The 17,841-nt window shown below is 46.2% G+C and overlaps 1 protein-coding gene across 2 annotated transcripts in view; it reads left to right on the top strand.

Moving 5' to 3' along the window:
• The window catches only part of PHETA1 (PH domain containing endocytic trafficking adaptor 1), a 45,598-nt gene extending 34,244 nt beyond the window's left edge, over positions 1 to 11,354 (top strand). The window contains exons 1-4 of one of the 2 annotated variants that reach the window (XM_029572116.1): positions 960 to 1,051; positions 8,224 to 8,299; positions 8,509 to 8,581; positions 10,091 to 11,354. In XM_029572116.1, the coding sequence (XP_029427976.1) occupies positions 10,125 to 10,991 (867 nt within the window). In that variant the 5' untranslated portion in view covers positions 960 to 1,051; positions 8,224 to 8,299; positions 8,509 to 8,581; positions 10,091 to 10,124 and the 3' untranslated portion in view covers positions 10,992 to 11,354. Of the gene's footprint in view, positions 1 to 959; positions 1,052 to 8,223; positions 8,300 to 8,508; positions 8,582 to 10,090 lie in introns of those variants that run through there. The other variant, XM_029572115.1, reaches the window with a different exon arrangement.
• The last annotated feature ends 6,487 nt before the right edge of the window (positions 11,355 to 17,841 follow it).

Raw genomic sequence — 17,841 nt, 5'->3', positions numbered from 1 at the left:
CAGTAATGAAAGAATGGAAATACCATCATTCCTCATAAAACCATCTTGAGGTCCATATCCAGGCACTGTGCAGCTCGTCTGGTTACCTTAGCCCATATGTTCAGCGGCACAGTTGAATACATGGACCGGCTAACCTTTGGATAGGTCTGTGGGCCGACCAGAGTTAACCAGAGAAGTTATCCGGCTAACTCGACTTCTCTCAGCTATGGGCCTCGTTCTTTGGTCCACGTTCCCACTGGGCCTTATTGCCTGGGCCCCGGCAGGATGGGGTCTCGCTCTTTGGCAAGGTGAGGCAGCCACCATAGGAGGGGGGGGGGGGGGGGGGGGGAGAGAACTTTTGGCCGCTCCCAAAAATTTTGCCACCTGAGGTGGCTTGCCTCACCTTATCTGATGGTAGAACCACTCCTGTATAACACATACAACATAAAATATGTAATTTTAAGGCTCAGAGTAAAGACAAGAGCAGCTATTAAAACATATTAAAATCCCAATCCACACACAATTACATCATGAAAGTACATTTCTTAATTCAAAAATATATTTACACTAAGATTTCATATATTCATAGATATATTTACATAAAATAAATCTCCCATAACACAAAATAATATTCTGATACATTCAATAGTCTGTAGTCAATAAAATGTAAAATAATTAAAATGCAGACCCCCAGGTTTTCTATATGCCCTAGCTTCTAAAAGGAAATATTAATGCACCCGACAAGGTATGAATAATCTCGAAAGCGAGAACTCTTCTGCTTTGATCCGGCACAGAGCTGGTTAACATCAGAGAACTACCTCCAGGGGAGGGCGCTCAGAGGACCCTGCATCCCTGCCACTGAAGAGGGAGGAGGGAGAATCAGCTTTGTAATTAGTAGGAGAACTCACAGTAATTCCTCGCCAAATGTCAACTTGCCAAAGGGAGGAAGACATCGGGGAATAAGATCCTGGAAGTCATATGGAATAAGCAAAGCTAAAAAAAAAAAAAAAAAAAAGCTCGTCTGGGCTCCCTTGTTATGGAACAGCTGGACTATTTATTAACTCTGTAGGAGGTAAGAAAGTGACATTTTCGCTCTGCGAGAACTGTGATAAATTGAATTTTGTGTTTTATTGTTTAAGACTATTTAAAGCATCTTTTCTAGCACAGTAAGTCCTAAGTAATAGTATATTTGGTAATAACTACAATTTGAACAGAAATTCGATACAAAAGCTTTGAAGACTTGATTATTTTGGTAAGTTTATAGCATTTGTTGATTTATTTTTAAACAGAAAGCATTCATGCATGTGGGTCTGTCTCCACCCACGGCCCCGATGTCACACAGGTGAGGGCCGAAGCTCGCGGGGGGATGGCTCGCTTGCCATGGCCACTGCGCTGAAGCGAATGGCCTGGGGCAAAGGAGCAGTGGGAAACCCTGCCCGGGGGAGGGAGGGGAGTTTGGAGTTGGGCAGCGTGGCATGGGGGGGGGCAGGGGCAGGGTTGGCAGAGCCCCTGGAAGCGGGGTGGGGACCGCACTGCCAGTAGGGGGCTGTGCTCAGCGGTGTCGGCTCTGGTGTCAGACTCGGGGAGCAGGCCTGGGAAGTTTGTATGTGGGGGGGGGGGGGGGGAGTAAGGCGGCAGGCTGGGCCTTGGGGGGGGGGGGGGGGCTTTCCTCTGTTACTGTCGGGGCCTGGGTCGATGTTCTCATTGCTGCTGCTGTGGTCGGGGCTCAGGCTGAGGGTGGCAGCGCCCCCCACTTTGGGCCCGGGCTGAGGGAGTGAGGGGGCCTGGGATGTCGAGCCAGAAACCCAAACCTGAGTGGAAGGAGGGGAGCAGCTTGCGGGGAGGGAGGTGGAGGGTTGTATTTTGGGGGCGAAGGCTGAGAGGAGAAGACGACGGCACAACTGGAGGGAGGCCCAGAGTAACTTGCCATACAATTCCAGGCTTTTCTGGATCCTTTGCAGGGTGCCAGACCCTTCAGTGGCCCAGCAGGAGCTTTTGGGGGTCACTCTGATCTCGTCTTTAGCTGCCACCTTGTAAACACTGCAGTGTTCATGGACAAAACGTCAGTTTCTTCTTTTCTTAGTTCCCTTGCTCCGTTTTACAGAAACCACAAGTCCTCTGGTAACTGATGAGTCACAGGGAAGGGTTTTTTTTTCCCCCCTTGCTTAAATATTTTTTCCTATTAGTTTTTCTTCTTCTTCTCTTTAGGGGGCAACTTGTAAAGCAATTTACCCCAGTACATTAGCTTTTCTGAAAGCTGCTCTCCTGTATCCTGCTAAAAGCGATGCCAATTTTTCAGCCTGGCTAAAAGAAAAAAAATAAATTTGGTGTCCCCAAATTTGAGGTGTGAGGGGGAGGAGAAAAACAGAACACACACAAGGTGGTTTCCAAGCTATTCTACTTCACTGCCCCTCCGCGGGAACATCAGACACACAGCAGGCAGTACACACGGCACCAAATGGCCGCGTTCTTTGCACCTGCACACATTGTTTCAAAATTCCCCCTTAAGAGTTTTGTTTATTTCTTTATAAAAATCTCCATTTCATAGAGTCTGAAAAAAAAAACAATTTTTTAATCAATATTTTATTCTATAACACTCCCACAAAGCATAGAAAGATATTTTTTCCAAGATTATCTTCAGTTCTTGTGGGCGGAATACAAAGTTGTTATATAATTTTTTAATTAAAAAACAAAAAAGGAAGCCAATGCAAATAAACCAATCTCCAGCAGCCTTTCCCTCCTCCCACTCTTTTAAGAGATTTCATGTCAGTGAATTGCATTAAGCATAAGATATAATTGTAATTAGAAAAAAAAATCAATCTATACACTAGACTCTTACATTATGATAACTGGGGGCAGGGGGGAAAAATGAACAAGGAATTATTATAACAGGATCTATTTTAATTACCAGGAAAGGATCCCAAATCTTATTAAATTTCTCTAATTTCCTTTTTCTTGTAGTGAGAGAAAGGTTCTAGCCGTTACTTGGATGTATTTCTCTGCTTTGTATTCCTGAGTCGTACAATTCTGTCAGCTACAAGAACAATAACCTTTATATTTTAATTTCTCCTCTTCATGTCAGACATCCAGGGTGAAGGTTCAAAGTCACCAATGGACATAAAACCTGGTTTTTTATGCATGTAAACGGCAGTTATAAAACAGCCAGGGGCTAAGGCCCTGATTTTCAAAAGCATTTACACGCATAAAACCGGACTTTACTCGTATAAGTGGGCTTTTGAAAATCCCTACCCTGTATGCCATTGAAGTGATCGTGGGATTTACCCCACGTAAGTGAACTTTACTCGCGTAAATGGCTTTTGAAAATTGCTACAAGAGTATGATTTACGCGTATAACTCCTTTGAAAATTCAGCACCCGTCCTCTTACGTGCGCTTGGGGACAGGTGCTCCTAGGTTGGGAGTAGGTGGGACTGGGGGTGGAGTCGAGTCTTACGCACGTGTGCTTTCTGATATAAAAGGGCACACGGTCGTAAGTTCACACACGCGCGCGTAAGGCCTGTGATAGAGAGGGCATCATTTTTGTGGGGGTGAGTTTTTACGTGCCCTGGGGCCACTTGACCAGGGTACTTTCTAAGGGGATGCACGCACAAAATGTTGGCATCAAAAACGTGGGGTGAAGTCTCCGTGTGAAAAGTTACAAATAAACTTCACCCCTGTCCACACATTACTTTATTTAAAAGTATTTATGTCTGGCACCCACCGAAGTTCATCTCCACAGTTACTGTGCTGCCCTAACAACGGCGGCCGTGACAGCTTTCAGAGTTCGTAGAACAACTGGCCGGAAAACCATTTCCAAGGAGGGATTTGGCTCATTCCTCGGAAGCAGACAAGTGCATGGAAGGCCTTGAACTTGTCCGGCTGCGAAATCCCACCTTTATTTATTTATTTATTTATTTATAAAATGACCCTCCTTATGTAAAACTATGTATAATACCCCATTCATTTTCTTACTTTCTCCTGCAACTTAACCTTGTAACGTAGCGGGTGATGGAAGATGAGGACACTCGTTTCCTCCTTGCCCTGCTGCAGTTTCACGCTGCTTGACCCATTCTCTCCTCTTCCTGGAGGCTTGACGGCAGTGGTACCGCTGCTCTCTGCACATTGGCTTAGCTCACACCCTCGTGTTCCACCTGACTGAGTTTAGAGCGCGGTTTCTCTACCTTTTTTGATGCCAGGGACCAGACCTCCGAAAGTGGCCTGGACTGGCTGGCAGAGCTGAGAGAGAGGAGGGAGGAGCATTTCCTTCCCGTGGCTGAGGAGCAGGGGGGGATCCCTTCTAGAGCTAAAGCGCAGGGGTGGGGAGGAGTATCTGCCCCATCACCTCACCAGGAGTCTCAACCTAGCCATGTCCTAATGATTTAATTGCAAGAATTATGACAAAGGAGCAGGTACGTCTTGCACCCAAGAGCAGGGGAGAGCAGAAAATAAGGTCTCCTTATTTCAAAGGATAGCGTGGCCAAGGGCTAAAAATACAGTGGGGTAGAAGCTGCCCTTTAGGTGGCTTGCAGCAGTCTTTGTGGTTGCACAACCAGCAACCTGTTGGATTTTTTTTTTTTTATTTACTGAGCTGGCGTGGGAGCAGTTTAGTCCACCAGCCCCGCTCAGCTGTTCAGTGGCAGTGGTGTCAGCCTGTCCCTGCCCCTGGGAGCAGCAGCAGTGTGCAGCACTGTGAGGCCAGGAGTAAAGCTGCCACCAGGTCTACTTTGGGCCCGGAGATTTGGGGCAATAGAGAATGCCCCACTCGTGACTGGGGGCTACCATGTGTGAGACAGTATCTGTGTGGCCGCAGCGTGAGTCCCTGTGTCTTCCTGCAGTGACCGCCACTCCCGAGGACCAGCGAAAATGCTGCTGGGGGCTGCTACAGGTCCATGGACTGGTGGTTGAGAAACACTGGTTTGGAGGATTCCAGTCTGAGACTTCCCCTGCCCCCATTTCTTTCCACCTACTACTCCATTCCTCACCTGCCTCTTGCAGATTTTTGGAAATGTGGCAGGCGGTTTGTTTATCTGGAGACTCAGAGTTGCTGGGACTGAAATGCCAGGCATCCCAGCAAAATGCCGCAGACATGGAAAGCAAGGGATGACCTTGGGAGGGTGCACAGCCCGGGGCCAATCAACCACACTGGGGCCCCGGAATGCTGACATGCAAAGCTCCGCCCCCTAAGCTGACAGGATCTTATAGCATTGGGCACAGGGCCCCGCAAAGTACAGAGCCCTCAGCTTATTCAACCCCCCCGCATGTTCGTGGATCTTAACTGTGCTCGTGGAGGACGATATTCAAAAGCCATTTAGAGGGAAAACTGAAAAGTTATCCCTCTAAATGGCAAAAAGGCAATATTCATCACCATGTGCTAGATTGTAGCCGCATAAATTGGGGGCAGGCCGTGGGAGCAACTTAACTTATGCAACTAACTCTTGTCGCGTTGTAAGGCCGTCCTAAAATTAGCTGGATATACTTATCCGGCTGACACTAAGATAGCTGGATATATTCAGCGGTGCTGCTGCGCCAGTGAATATCCTGGTTAAGTTAGCCGGATAGGTGTATCCGGCTAACTTTAGGACGGCCAAGCTATAGGGGCCGATATTCAGCTCCACGCCTGAATATTCATCCCCTGTAGTTTGATTATTTTTCTATTTATTACTTGTTAAGATTATACAGTCGGTAGATTTTTATGTGACACAAAAAATAAGTGAAAGCATCAAAGGGAAAAAAAAAAAAAGAAAGCAAAGCAATCCAATATTATGCTCACACTAATCCAGACCTAAATAAGGGAGATATCAGAAATAAATTTAAAGGAAACAAAGTATTTAAAAAAATAGTAAACAGCCATGTCAGCAAATTAATAAAATCACTGCTAAAAAAAAAAAAAAAAAAAAGATAGTGCAGATTCCGGAATCCAATGGATTGCAAGAACCAAGGCAGCAATCCATTGGATCAAGGGAGTGCGCTAGATGTAGTGTACTTGGATTTCAGCAAGGCCTTTGACATGGCTTCACACAGAGGACTTATAAATAAATAGTGCACCCTTGGTATGGATCCTATAGTGACTGACCGAGTTAGAAACTGGCTGAGTGGAAGGTGACAAGAGTAGTGGTAAATGGAGTTGTCTCTGAGGAGGGAGGTGTTCCTAGTGGTGTGCCTTAGGGATTGGTCCTTGGACAAGTTCTTTTCAACATTTTCTTGAGTAAACTTACAGAAGGACTGTCTGGGAAAGGTTCATCTTTTTTCCAACGATACCAAAATCTGCAACAGGGTAGACAGCCAGGTGTTGCGGAAGTGGTCTCTTGGACCGAGGTGAGGTTGGTGCATCCCACAGGGAGGAGCCCTGTGGGTCCCCACCGTCGGCAGGTGGAGCTGGCTGAAGCAGAGGCCCAACAGGAACTTCACCAAAACCAGCCTCGTTCCCCTTAGTTTGAGCCCTCGGGTGCCGGGGTCAGCTGGACTTAGGCTTGGGCCTCTGTGGAGAGGTGGATCCATTGTCGAAGATGTTGTAGGCCAGCAGGAGTGAAGTGGAGAAGTACAGGCAGTAGACAGGACAAGTGGCAGACAGCAGAGACAACAAGGCTGTGGTCAAGGGCAGGCAGAGTTCGTGCAGTGTCAAAATCTGAGCAGAGGGCTGGGCAGGCAGACTTCTAGCAAGAAGATGAGCAGGTAGAGGTCAAAGGGCAGGCGGAGGTCAAGCAGCATTGAAGAACAAACCAAAGTCAAGCCAGGAATCCAACCAAAGACAGGGTCAAGAATCTGAATAGAAGTCAAAGCCAGGAGTCCAATCTGAGGGGCAAGACAAGGTGGAACAACAGGAAAGGCTGGACACTGAAGACAGATAAGGGACCACCAAAACACAACTCAGGAGAAGACCAAACTTGCAGAAGGACCAGGAACTGATGACACACAGTGGAACCAGGAATACATAGGCAAGGCACAGGATCAGGAACTAGGAACACAGAGGCAAACCGCTACTCCGAGGAGTCGACCTATTGCTGAAGAATCTGAGGGAAGTCCAGACAGGCTTCATAACTGGAGGCCCGTGACGTCATCAGAGGGCGCTGCGGTGGATTTTCCCACTGTGGACCCATTAAATGCTGAGTGCGCATGTGCCTAGGGATGGCTTGATCAGCTGGCAGAGGTGTCCTTTGTGTGGCTTGTCAGGCCTGCTCAGGTGAGGCAGCCTGCCGTGTCCTCATTCGGGAGCCTGCTGCAGCGTTGGCGGGTCCCCACCATGGCTCAAGGCCGGAGGTAAGAGCGGCTGGTCGCGGGTCTGCCCCACAACCAAACAAACGCAACACCAGGAAGGTGTAGAAAATATGAGGGGGGGATCTAGTGAAGCTCAAAGAATGGTCTAAGCTCTGGTAGCTAAGATTTAATGCTAAAAAATGCAGAGTAGTACATTTAGACTGCAAAAACCCAAGGGAAAGGTACAGTATAGGAGGTGAAATTCTTCTAAGCATGAAAGAAGAGCGGGATCTGGGGGTGATTGTATCTGATGATCTTAAGGTGGCCATACAGATGGCTAAAGCGACAGTAAAAGCCAGAAGGATGCTCGGCTGCATAGGGAGAGGAGTGGTCAGCAGAGAAATGGAGGTGCTATTGCCCCTGTATAGGTCCCTGGTGAGACCTCACTGTGTACAGTTCTGGAGACCGCACCTTCAAAAGGATATAAACAGGATGGAGTTGGCCCAGAGGGAGGTTACTAAAATGATCAGTGGTCTTCGTTCTAAAGCATATGAGGATAGACTTAAAGATTTAAACATGTAACCCTAGAGGAAAGGGGAGATATGATAGAGATATTCAAATACCTCAGGTTTCCATGCTCAGCAGGTGGGCCTTTTTCAATGGAAAGGAGGCTCTAGAACGAGATTGAAAGGAGGTAGACTCAGGAAATATGTCTTTACAGACATGGTGGTGGATGCTGGAGCAGCCTCCAGTGGAGGCAGTTAGAGGCAAAACCGGTATCTGGATTCAAGAAAGCCTGGGATAATATAGGGGATCTGTGAGGGAGGGATGGGAATTGTAAAGGTAAATTAGTTGGGTAGATAGGTAGACTGGATGGGCCATTCGGTCTTTCTCTGTCAACAGGTTTCTATGCAGGTATTTGGTATTTATGTCTTTTATGTTTAGAATTCTTTTTGTTGATTCCTTTCCAAGTCTTCTTCCCAGGCCCCCAAGACCCTTTGCCCCCATTTCAACTTAGCAGGAAAACTGTCAATTACACTGCTGTCTTCCAGGTGAAAGGAGCTTGGCTAGTGGAAACTATTCAGATCTTGCACTGTGGAGAAGTAGAGCCTGGCCGTGGGTCTTCAGGTATGGATTTGTTTGCCCGTTCAGTTACCACGCCTCCCCAAATTTACCTAATTTAACCAAACCAACATAATCTCTACTCAAACACCATTTCCCACACCACATTCCTTCTCCCTTGTCATGATCACTGGGCATGGAAAGGTTAAATATGTTGTTCTGTTATGATTTCTTTCAGGGTCTTATTATAATATGATATTTCCATTTATCTTTAGTGGGTTTGAAGCTTCAGAAAGTGCCAGAGCAAACGCATCACGGCCAGTGACAGCAGAGGAGTTACGTCTAAGGGTGAGAATCTGCTTATTTTTCCATTCTGTTTCATCTATGGCTTCTATATTAACACTGACAGTAAGGCGCCCTGGGGGTGAGAAACAGAGCCTCACTATCCCACCATGGTGACAACTGCTGTCCAGGTTCAAGATGCAGTGAAAGAGTAGCCTGAGAACCAGGGTTCAAATCCCACCGCCGCTCCTTGTGACCTTGGGCGAGTGACTTCACTTTCTATTGCCTCAGGTGCCAACTTAGATTGTGAGCCCTCTGGAGACAGGAAAATATCTGCAGTGTACCTGAATGTAACTCAGCTTGCCCTACAATGAAAAAGCATGAGCTAAGTGCACAGAATATATATAAAAATAAGATAAATATAAGCTTCTGGATAGAACCGTGTTCTGCAAATTACTGGGGTACGTGGAGATGGGGGCAGGCGAGGGTTATAAAGCAGGAGTGGGGAAAAAACCTGGGTAGTCGTGTATGAAGGCTCAGTGGTACCATAACCCTATAGAGATAGTTCTGATTGAGCTGGAAGTGCAAAAGGAGAAGGATGAACTGCTGGGCCAAAGAAAAAAAAGAGCGTGCCAAAGAGTGAACCAACTAGTCCCAAACATGGTGGTTTGGAAGGCCACCTAAGGGTTATGTAAGACTTGTGGTCACTGGCATCCTACAGGTGATATTCCAAGGTTAACCCACCGAGACATTCAGCGCCCTCTACTTTCCCTGCAAGAATGGATGCCATGCACCTTCTTTCTTATCAGTGACTTACTGTTCTGCATGCTGAACCCGTATTCTCAGACTTTTAAGTAAAACAATCATATCAATTAACAAACGAAAATGAACAGAACGGAGCCCCTGATCATTCTATGTAGTGGACCAAATTTGTTGTTGGCTGCTTCCTAAAGAGAAAAAAAAAAGTCATCCCTCAGCAGTAGAAGAGTAGTATGCTGGCTCCTCAAAGGATGTAGAATTGACTCTTAAGAAAATAACTTAAGAGCCACTCATACTGCATCAGACCAAAAAAGGTCCATGCAGCCCAGGGTCCCGTTTCTGACCGTGGCATCTACCGGGTGCTTAGGGGAAGGGCATGTGCACAGTGCTTTGTCCTGGTCCTGTCTGCCCTCCATCTTCAGGCAGCATCCTTTGCCCTTGTGATTCCTAACCTTGCTTAATCCCATTTTGAAGCTGGTTATTATACCATTTTGCCTCGCCAGTGCAACAGTAAAGCGCAGCAGTGATTTCCACAAGTTATATATAGTTTGAAACCTTTAGCTGATGATTTACTGGGCTGCCTCCTCTCCTCGTTCTTTCATTGTGACACAGTAGGTAGTACATTTATTCTATTCATTTTTTCCCCCGCATCCTTCGTGCTTTTAGTGAACTCCTCTCTCTTCTCGGACACCTCCTTTCCCAGCCAGCGAGTTTGAGCTGTATGGCTTTCCTTCTTCCCTCCTAGATCACCAGATTCAAAATTTCAAATTAGCCTTTTTGAACGCATATTTCTCTTCTCTTTCTCTCTCCCTCCAGTTTTCCTCTCGCTAAAGGGTGACTGAGCTTGGCAATGAAAGTGAACGAGAGAAGTCTTGCCAACTATGCCATGTGTGGATCGCCAGCAGAGAACACCGGATTCCTGTACAAAAGGGGCGAGCACAACTCAGCCTACCACAGGCGCTGGTTTGTTTTAAAGGGTAACCTGCTGTTTTATTTTGAGGCCCAGGACAGCAGAGAGCCAGTGGGCGCCATCGTCCTGGAAGGGTGCACGGTGGAGCCGTGCGCGTCCACAGAGGAATTCATGTTCGCAATTAGATTTGAAGGTTCAAAATCACGGACCTACATTCTGGTGGCCGACAGCCAAGCAGCGAGGCAGTCCTGGGTGAAGTCACTCTCTCGGGCAAACTTTGACTACATGAGGCTCGTAGTAAAGGAGCTGCAGCTGCAGCTGGAAGACGTGGAGCAAACCTTAATGGCCAGCTGCCAGCTGCAGGGGGAGGCAGGCATGAACAACGAAGGCAAACCGGTCCCCAAATCCAACCCCTCATCTGGGGGCACCCGTCGTCAGCTTCACGGTGAACCTGCGCTCTCCGGTCCCGTCATAAAGGAAAACGGTTGTGCTGTGTGGAATAATTCTCCCGGCTCCCTCAGTTTTCCAAAGGGCTGTGCACGCGCTGGCGGCCGCAGTCTGGGGAGCACGGGGAACTGTTCAGGTAGTGGCTCGGAAGGCAACCTTAGACCCCCTCCCCCTGCGCCTCCTCGAAGGCGCCCACCGCCCAGCAGTACTGGTGATGCCGCTGGCCTTTCTGCACTGGCCATGGAAAATCCTGTTTATTCAGGGACAGTCTGTTTTTCCAAGCTTCATGACCGGTATAGCCAGGAAATTGTTGAGCTAAGAAGGCACTGGAAGGAAAGCCAGCTAGGGAAGGAAGAGTAATCAGAGACGAGACTGATTTGGAAAAACAAGTGCGATGTGTTTAGTCATCCTTGGGTGTACTGGGGGGCGGGCAGGACAAAACATTTCCAAGTACGCTGGCTGGATCATTTTACAGAAAAACCTCAGCATGGAAAATGTGGCTTGAATTCTTTCACAGGGTTTCTGCAGCTGTCCCTATCATTGGAGGAAGATTTGCTCTCACAAATTCCACAACTGGATTCCATGTATTTCAAACTGTTGAGTATATTTTCAAAGGGGGATATGATAGAGGTCTTTGAGATCATGAGAGGTCGAGTAGATGTGACTCGGTTATTTACACTTTCGAATAATAGAAGGACTAGGGGGCATTCCATGAAGTTAGCAAGTAGCACATTTAAGACTAATCGGAGAAAATTCTTTTTCACTCAACGCACAATAAAGCTCTGGAATTTGTTGCCAGAGGTTGTGGTTAGTGCAGTTAGTGTAGCTGTGTTTAAAAAAAGATTGGATAAGTTCTTGGAGGAGAAGTCCATTAATGGCTATTAATCAATTATACTTAGGGAATAGCCACTGCTATTAATTGCATCAGTAGCATGGGATCTTCTTATTTATTTATTTATTTATTTGAAGCTTTTATATACCGAGGTTTAGCACATGCCTTCACCCCGGTTTACATTGGAACGAAACAATGATACATAGAACAATTTGAGAAACAAAAGTATATGCAACTAGCATATGGAGAAGGATGTAACAGGAAATAACTAAAAATAATTTAATTCAAATAACGAAAATGAAAATAGAAACGAAAAACGAGGAAGGTATATACAAACTCGTGCTCTGAATAGTGTTTGGGTAATTGCCAGGTTCTTGTGGCCTGGTTTTTGGCCTCTGTTGGAAACAGGATGCTGGGCTTGATGGACCCTTGGTCTGACCCAGCATGGCAATTTCTTATGTTCTTATCTACTCGTTCAAGATCTCTCATGATCTTAAAGACCTCTATCATATCCCCCCTCAGCCGTCTCTTCTCCAAGCTGAACAGCCCTAACCTCTTCAGCCTTTCCTCATAGGGGAGCTGTTCCCTCCCCCTTTATCATTTTGGTTGCTCTTCTCTGTACCTTCTCCATCTGCTTTCAATGCACTAAAAATATTTGCAAATGCTGAAATGTAAGTGTGTATTTTCAGAGCTGAACTATGTCGTGTTTTATGAAAATGCGCAGCAACCTGCTTTGCAGTTTATAAAAGACTAGGATAAATCTCACAAATTCACTTAATTGCACAAATCCTGTAACATGAATAGGTTTGAGTTATCCTCTGTGGATGGTGAGCTCCAGTCCTGCTATGCCCAAACAGGTCTGGTTTTCAGGAGAGTAAAATTATGCACATTTTAACCTGGAAATGTTTCTTGTGAACACACAAAATCCTGAAAACCAGACCTGTTTGTGGCACTCAAGCATCGACATTCACTGCTGCTGACATATATCCCCCATAGGATGTTCTGCCAGAAACCGCATGTCTCAGTTAGTATGGAAGAAGGATTTTCCTGCAACTGCTGCTGGCCATACTATAATTATTGTTAATTTCAATGCACAGTATAATGTATATTACTGTTAATACATAAAAGTATTAATGTGCATTGAAACAGATAACAATAGAAAACCCAGACTTAATAAAAGGATAATGGCAATGGTTGAACCTTTAGCCTAATCCTGAACAAATGGAGGAAGGAATAATGGGGTGGATTTTAAAAGGGTTACGCGCATAAGTTACGCGCGTAACCCTTAAAAAAAAACCCTGCACGCGCCAAGCCTATTTTGCATAGGCTCGGCGGCACGCGTAAGTCCCGGGGCTTTGCTAGGGGGCGTGTCGGGGGCGGTGCGACGTTCGGGGCGTTCTGGGGAGCGTGGTGCCGGCCCGGGGGCGTTCCAGGGGGCATGGCCAAGACCTCCGGACCAGCCCCCAGGTCGGGTGATGGCGCGCCAGCTGGCCACCGGCGCGCACATGTTATGTCTGCCTCGAGCAGGCGTAACTTTTGCGATAAAGGTAGGGGGGAGTTTAGATAGGGCTGGGGGTGGGGAAGGGAGGGGAAGATAGGGGGAGGCGGAAGGAAAGTTCCCTCCGAGGGCGCTCGGAGGGCGTTCGGAGGGAACGGGCAGCGCGCGCAGGGCTCGGCGCGCGCAAGGTGCACAAATGTGCACCCCCTTGCGCGCGCCGACCCCGGATTTTAAAAGATACGCACAGCTACGCACGTATCTATTGAAATCCGGCGTACTTTTGTTTGCGCCTGGTGCGCGAACAAAAGTACGTGCTCGCGCTTTTTTTTTTTAAATGTACCCCAATGTGTTTTATCCAAAGCCAATTTGTTTGTTTTTTTGTTTGTTTGTTTTTTAGTATTGTGCTGCAGTAGTGGCAGTCACATTCACTTCCTCCCAGGATCTTGCAAGCGTCACTTCTGTGGCGCAGTCAAGCTTTATGGGTCAGGCTGCTGCACCGTAGCACTGCAGCTGACAGTGATGGATTTAGGTTTCTGCCGCCCCTAGGCATTCTCCGTGCTGCTGCCCCCTTCTCCTTTCTAGAAAGGTTAGATATGACTTAGCGAAAGGCAGGAGCCTCTGGAGCATCTTTAGTGGCTCAGCTGTCGTCTTGCCTCAGAGCACACAGTGAATGACCCAGATGTAGCAGGGGGCTCTCCTGGCCACGTGCGAGCCACTGGGGCTGCTAAACTCTGCTTTTTTTCAGTGGGGCTGCGGAGGTGCAAGCCTAACAGGGCAGCAGGCAGGGTATCGCGGCCTGGATTCCCCCCACGATTTGCTACCCTCAGGTGTTTTGTCGCTCCCGTGAATTTTGCTGCTCTAGACACGGGACTAGTAGGACCTGTGCGAAGGTCTAGGCCTAATGGCCAACCCATGGGAGCCACCTCAGAAGTTCACGTTTTAATCCTGTGCGTATATTTTAATTAAATTCACAGCAATTTATTTTTATGGGGGCAATTTTCTAAGGTCCCGCATTGGGACAAAAACCATGTGTATGTTTTCTCCCCAGCCTAAGCAGCACACCCCCACCCTCTCTCTGGGAGCGACTCCTCTGAATTTGGATAAAAGTGCAGGCGCTATGGACCACCTTATTTAAATCAAGGTTCAACCCAAACCGGTTTACAGAATAATCAAGTATATAAAAATACATTAAAAAAACCAGTAACACCTCAGCAACCTAAAAATACATCAGTTAAATGCAACTTTCAAAACAATATTATAAAAAACAAAAGTAAAGAACCTAAAACTCAACAGGATGTCAACAATGTAAAACAATTGTATGGACTTTTAGCTACAGTGAGGAAGGGCAAATTTCATCCAGCCGATTAATTTATTTATTATCTAGATTAATGTAGCCAAAACATTTATTTTTACATCCTTAAATCGTGTCAAAGCTTGTTCTCTATGCAAAATTTGAACAAAGGAGTAACTTATGGCTATGTTTGTCTTATCTTTATATTATCTTTCTGATCTGCCCTTAACGATTCTTACTGAATATTGCGGAATAATAAAAAAAATTCCTCTTCTCTGGGAGGACATTACCACAAAATCGTATGGCATAGTTTATCTGCACAATGTCTGTTTGGTCTCAGCAATCAACATATTACAAACCTTCTGCAATTCCTGAAGTCAAATCCTCCCAGAACCCACTGCAAACTGTAAAGTTATCCTAAGGAGAAAAAGAAAAAAAAAAACCAGGCTATGGGCATTAATAATGCTGGAGCCTCTGATAAAATGTATTTCAATGACCTTCACTTTGGAATATAAATATTTGTGGAAGGCACCGATTCATCATGCAGAAATCAATTGTACAGAAGCAAAGTCTACGGAAAAGGCAAGGAAGAAATTGGTGCAAATGAAAAAGTCATAATGCTGTAATGCATCTGTCCATTTAATGTCAATGTGTGGAGTAATGTGTTCTTTTTTTTTTTTACTTTTCAGGGCAACCACATACTGCTCCTAGACATTTAACATTTCTTTAATTGGGTGCTTTTTTTTCAAAGGCGACTTATAATAATAAAAACAGTGCAAATAAAAAGGATAAAAATAGGACAATTTTCAAAAGATTTTGCCTGGATGACTAAGCAGTTACCTGGGTAACAGCAGTGGTTGAAAACTGCTAGCCCCCTCTGTGAGCAGACGTGCTGTCCTACCTGTGCCGTGAAGGGGGGAGGGCAGAGCGTGGGGATTTCGTTTTGAAGGTCCCCCTGTGCGAGCTTTACGTGCGCCTGCTGCAAAGGAGGTGCAAAGTCTTCGGCTGCAAAAATAACCTGTGGTGCTGGCCAGCTCTGAATTTTTGTCGGGAAACACTGCAGGGAGATTCCCTTTGAAAACTTCATGTCACCTTGGACGGCTCGCAGGATGATCCTGCACTCACCCCCAACACAGGCAATCTTCCTGGCAAAATGCTGCAGAGCTGCACAGCAGGACACCGCCATTACCCGCCGGCTCCTGTAGGCACACACATACCTGACACTTTCCCATTTAAAGAGCCCACAGCGAGAAATAGGCCACGGTACCCACGATTGATGTAACTTGCTTCACCCTACTTAAGGGCTCTTCAGATTCCAGCCCTTTCCCTCAGCAACAGGTCCCCTGGCATCCTTGTATCCCAGTGTGTGTTGATTCTTGTGTGTTTACCTCACCTTGTGTTGTCTATTCCTGCCCTGCCCCATTCTTGCCTTGTCCTCGTTCCTTGTTTCCCTTGGCCTGACTTCCTGGATTTTGACCCTGGCCTGGACGCTTGTTGATCGCTGCCAGGACTTGGATCCTTCGCTTTGGACCTGACCTTGCTCTGTCTACCGCCTGCCCTGATCTTGGACTACTCGCCTCTGGACTGCCCTGGGGACCCACCTAAGACCTGCCGGCTGCCAGAACCCAAGGGCTCAACCTGCAGGGAAGGCAGCTGGTATATTATTTATTTATTTATTTATTTATTTACTTTTATATACCGGTGTTCGATTTTACATATCACATCGGTATAGGCAAAGCCCCAGCTGGTCCCGCCACAAGGCACGTCTGCCAGCTGTCGGTGTGGGCCTAGTGGGCTTGCTCACTAGGGAACGCCAACCACACCACAGCACTAAGGGTTCACTCTTCTGACGAGGGTCACACTTCACTTGCAAGCAAAGTGCCGATTTTAAAAACTGGCCCCACAGTGTACAAAAACTATAACTGAATTAAAATGAAGGTAAGAAATATCTCTGTCATGCCAGAGAAAGGAAGGCAACACCAATGAACTTAGTACAAACATAATAAAACAGTATCAACAATGAAATAGAAGTAGTTGTAGCTGACTTATTGCATAGTTGAAGGATGATTGAGTTAGAGGAAACAAATTAGCTTTCAACTGCTTCTGTTGTGTGATGTTGGGAGCAGATTGCATGAAAGGTAGCGAGAGGCGTTTTACACCTTCAGAGGTGCATAGGAAGGAATGCTAGCAGTTCGGGGAGCTTGCTTAGGTACCGAGGGAAGAAAGGCATTAAGAACATAAAAAGCTGGTTAGAAGGCAATGGGGAATCACAGCTGAAAAACATGAGGGAGCAGAAAACTGACACAGGCCATAAACAGAACCAAAAAATGGAAAACAGAAATAAATAGGAACCCGGATAAGCAGGTGAATCAAAGGAGCAGGAAGGAGAACGTCTATTAAAAGTAATGCAAGAAAGGAAATAAATTAGAGGAAGACTGTGTGTGTGTGTGGTGTGTGTGTGTCTGCAGGCTGTGATACCCTTTTATTGCAGCACCCTAACAATTATGCAGAGGTGAGGTACAGGAGCTTTTCAAACCACACATTCTCAGATGCATACGTGCAATTTTTGGGGTTTTCAGATCATTCTAGCCAGCTGACCGGTAAAACTAGGGCTGGCTCAGTTGGTCCTTGGTGACATGGGATGATCCTGATAGCTCTAGGTGAGCAGTTCTCAACCCAGTCATCTGCACCTACCCAGCCAGTCAGGATTGCCGCAGTGAGCATACCCAGTCTGCATATGATGCAGTGCAAGCAAATAAATCTCATGACGTCTTCAGTTTGGAGATACCCTGTAAACCCAGCTGGCCAGGAGGGTCCAGTGGACCACCAGCTTAAGAACCACTGTGCAAGGTTATTGCTCAGCCTAAGTTTTCTTCTGCCACTTGATATAACTAACGGAGTGAAAAGCTGAATTGAAAAAGGATTATTTGCTCAGTACTCCTTCCTTCCCCCATGTAGGATGTCTTTCCACAGCAAAATGTCATGGACAGTGAAGTATAGGTAAAAAAAAACTAAGTAAAACACTACATTTTTAAGGAATCCAGTTGCATTCTTTTGCTAAACTGTCTGAAAGAGCATGGGGAAGGCAGGCAGATTATGAGAGGGCACAGGTTGGTATGGGGTGGCTATGCTCGCAGTCACTCAGTACACACACATTTTTTATTCTTTTCTGTGGGGCAGAGTCTTCCTTAATATTGAAAGCCTTCTCCCTATTTATTAAAGAAAAGAAAGAGACTGGCATTGCTATTTCATAAAAAGCAACTTAGAGTTGCTACTTTCTGTACCAGCAAATGTTTAAATACAAATGAGAAGTGTTTCTTACATTCATAGGCATAGCCGATATCACATCCCAGATACCAGTCCCACCCACTTTATTCAGTGTGCTGGAGACTCAATTACTTTCACATTGATGGAGTGACCGCAAAACCTATTTAGTCTACGAGTCTCACGAAGTATAGATATTTATTTTAGGACATGATTAAAGAAAATAGTATCTTCAGCAAACGCAGATGAAAATGCTTATAATGAAAAACACTCGAACACCAAAATGAAAGGTATTACACAAGTCTGTATTTAGTGGCTCTTCACA

The sequence above is a fragment of the Rhinatrema bivittatum genome, chromosome 11 (genome assembly GCF_901001135.1).
Source record: "Rhinatrema bivittatum chromosome 11, aRhiBiv1.1, whole genome shotgun sequence".
Classification (NCBI taxonomy): Eukaryota; Metazoa; Chordata; class Amphibia; order Gymnophiona; family Rhinatrematidae; genus Rhinatrema; species Rhinatrema bivittatum.
The sequence above is the reverse complement of the archived record's forward strand: the minus strand, read 5'-3'. Positions and strand labels throughout refer to the sequence as shown.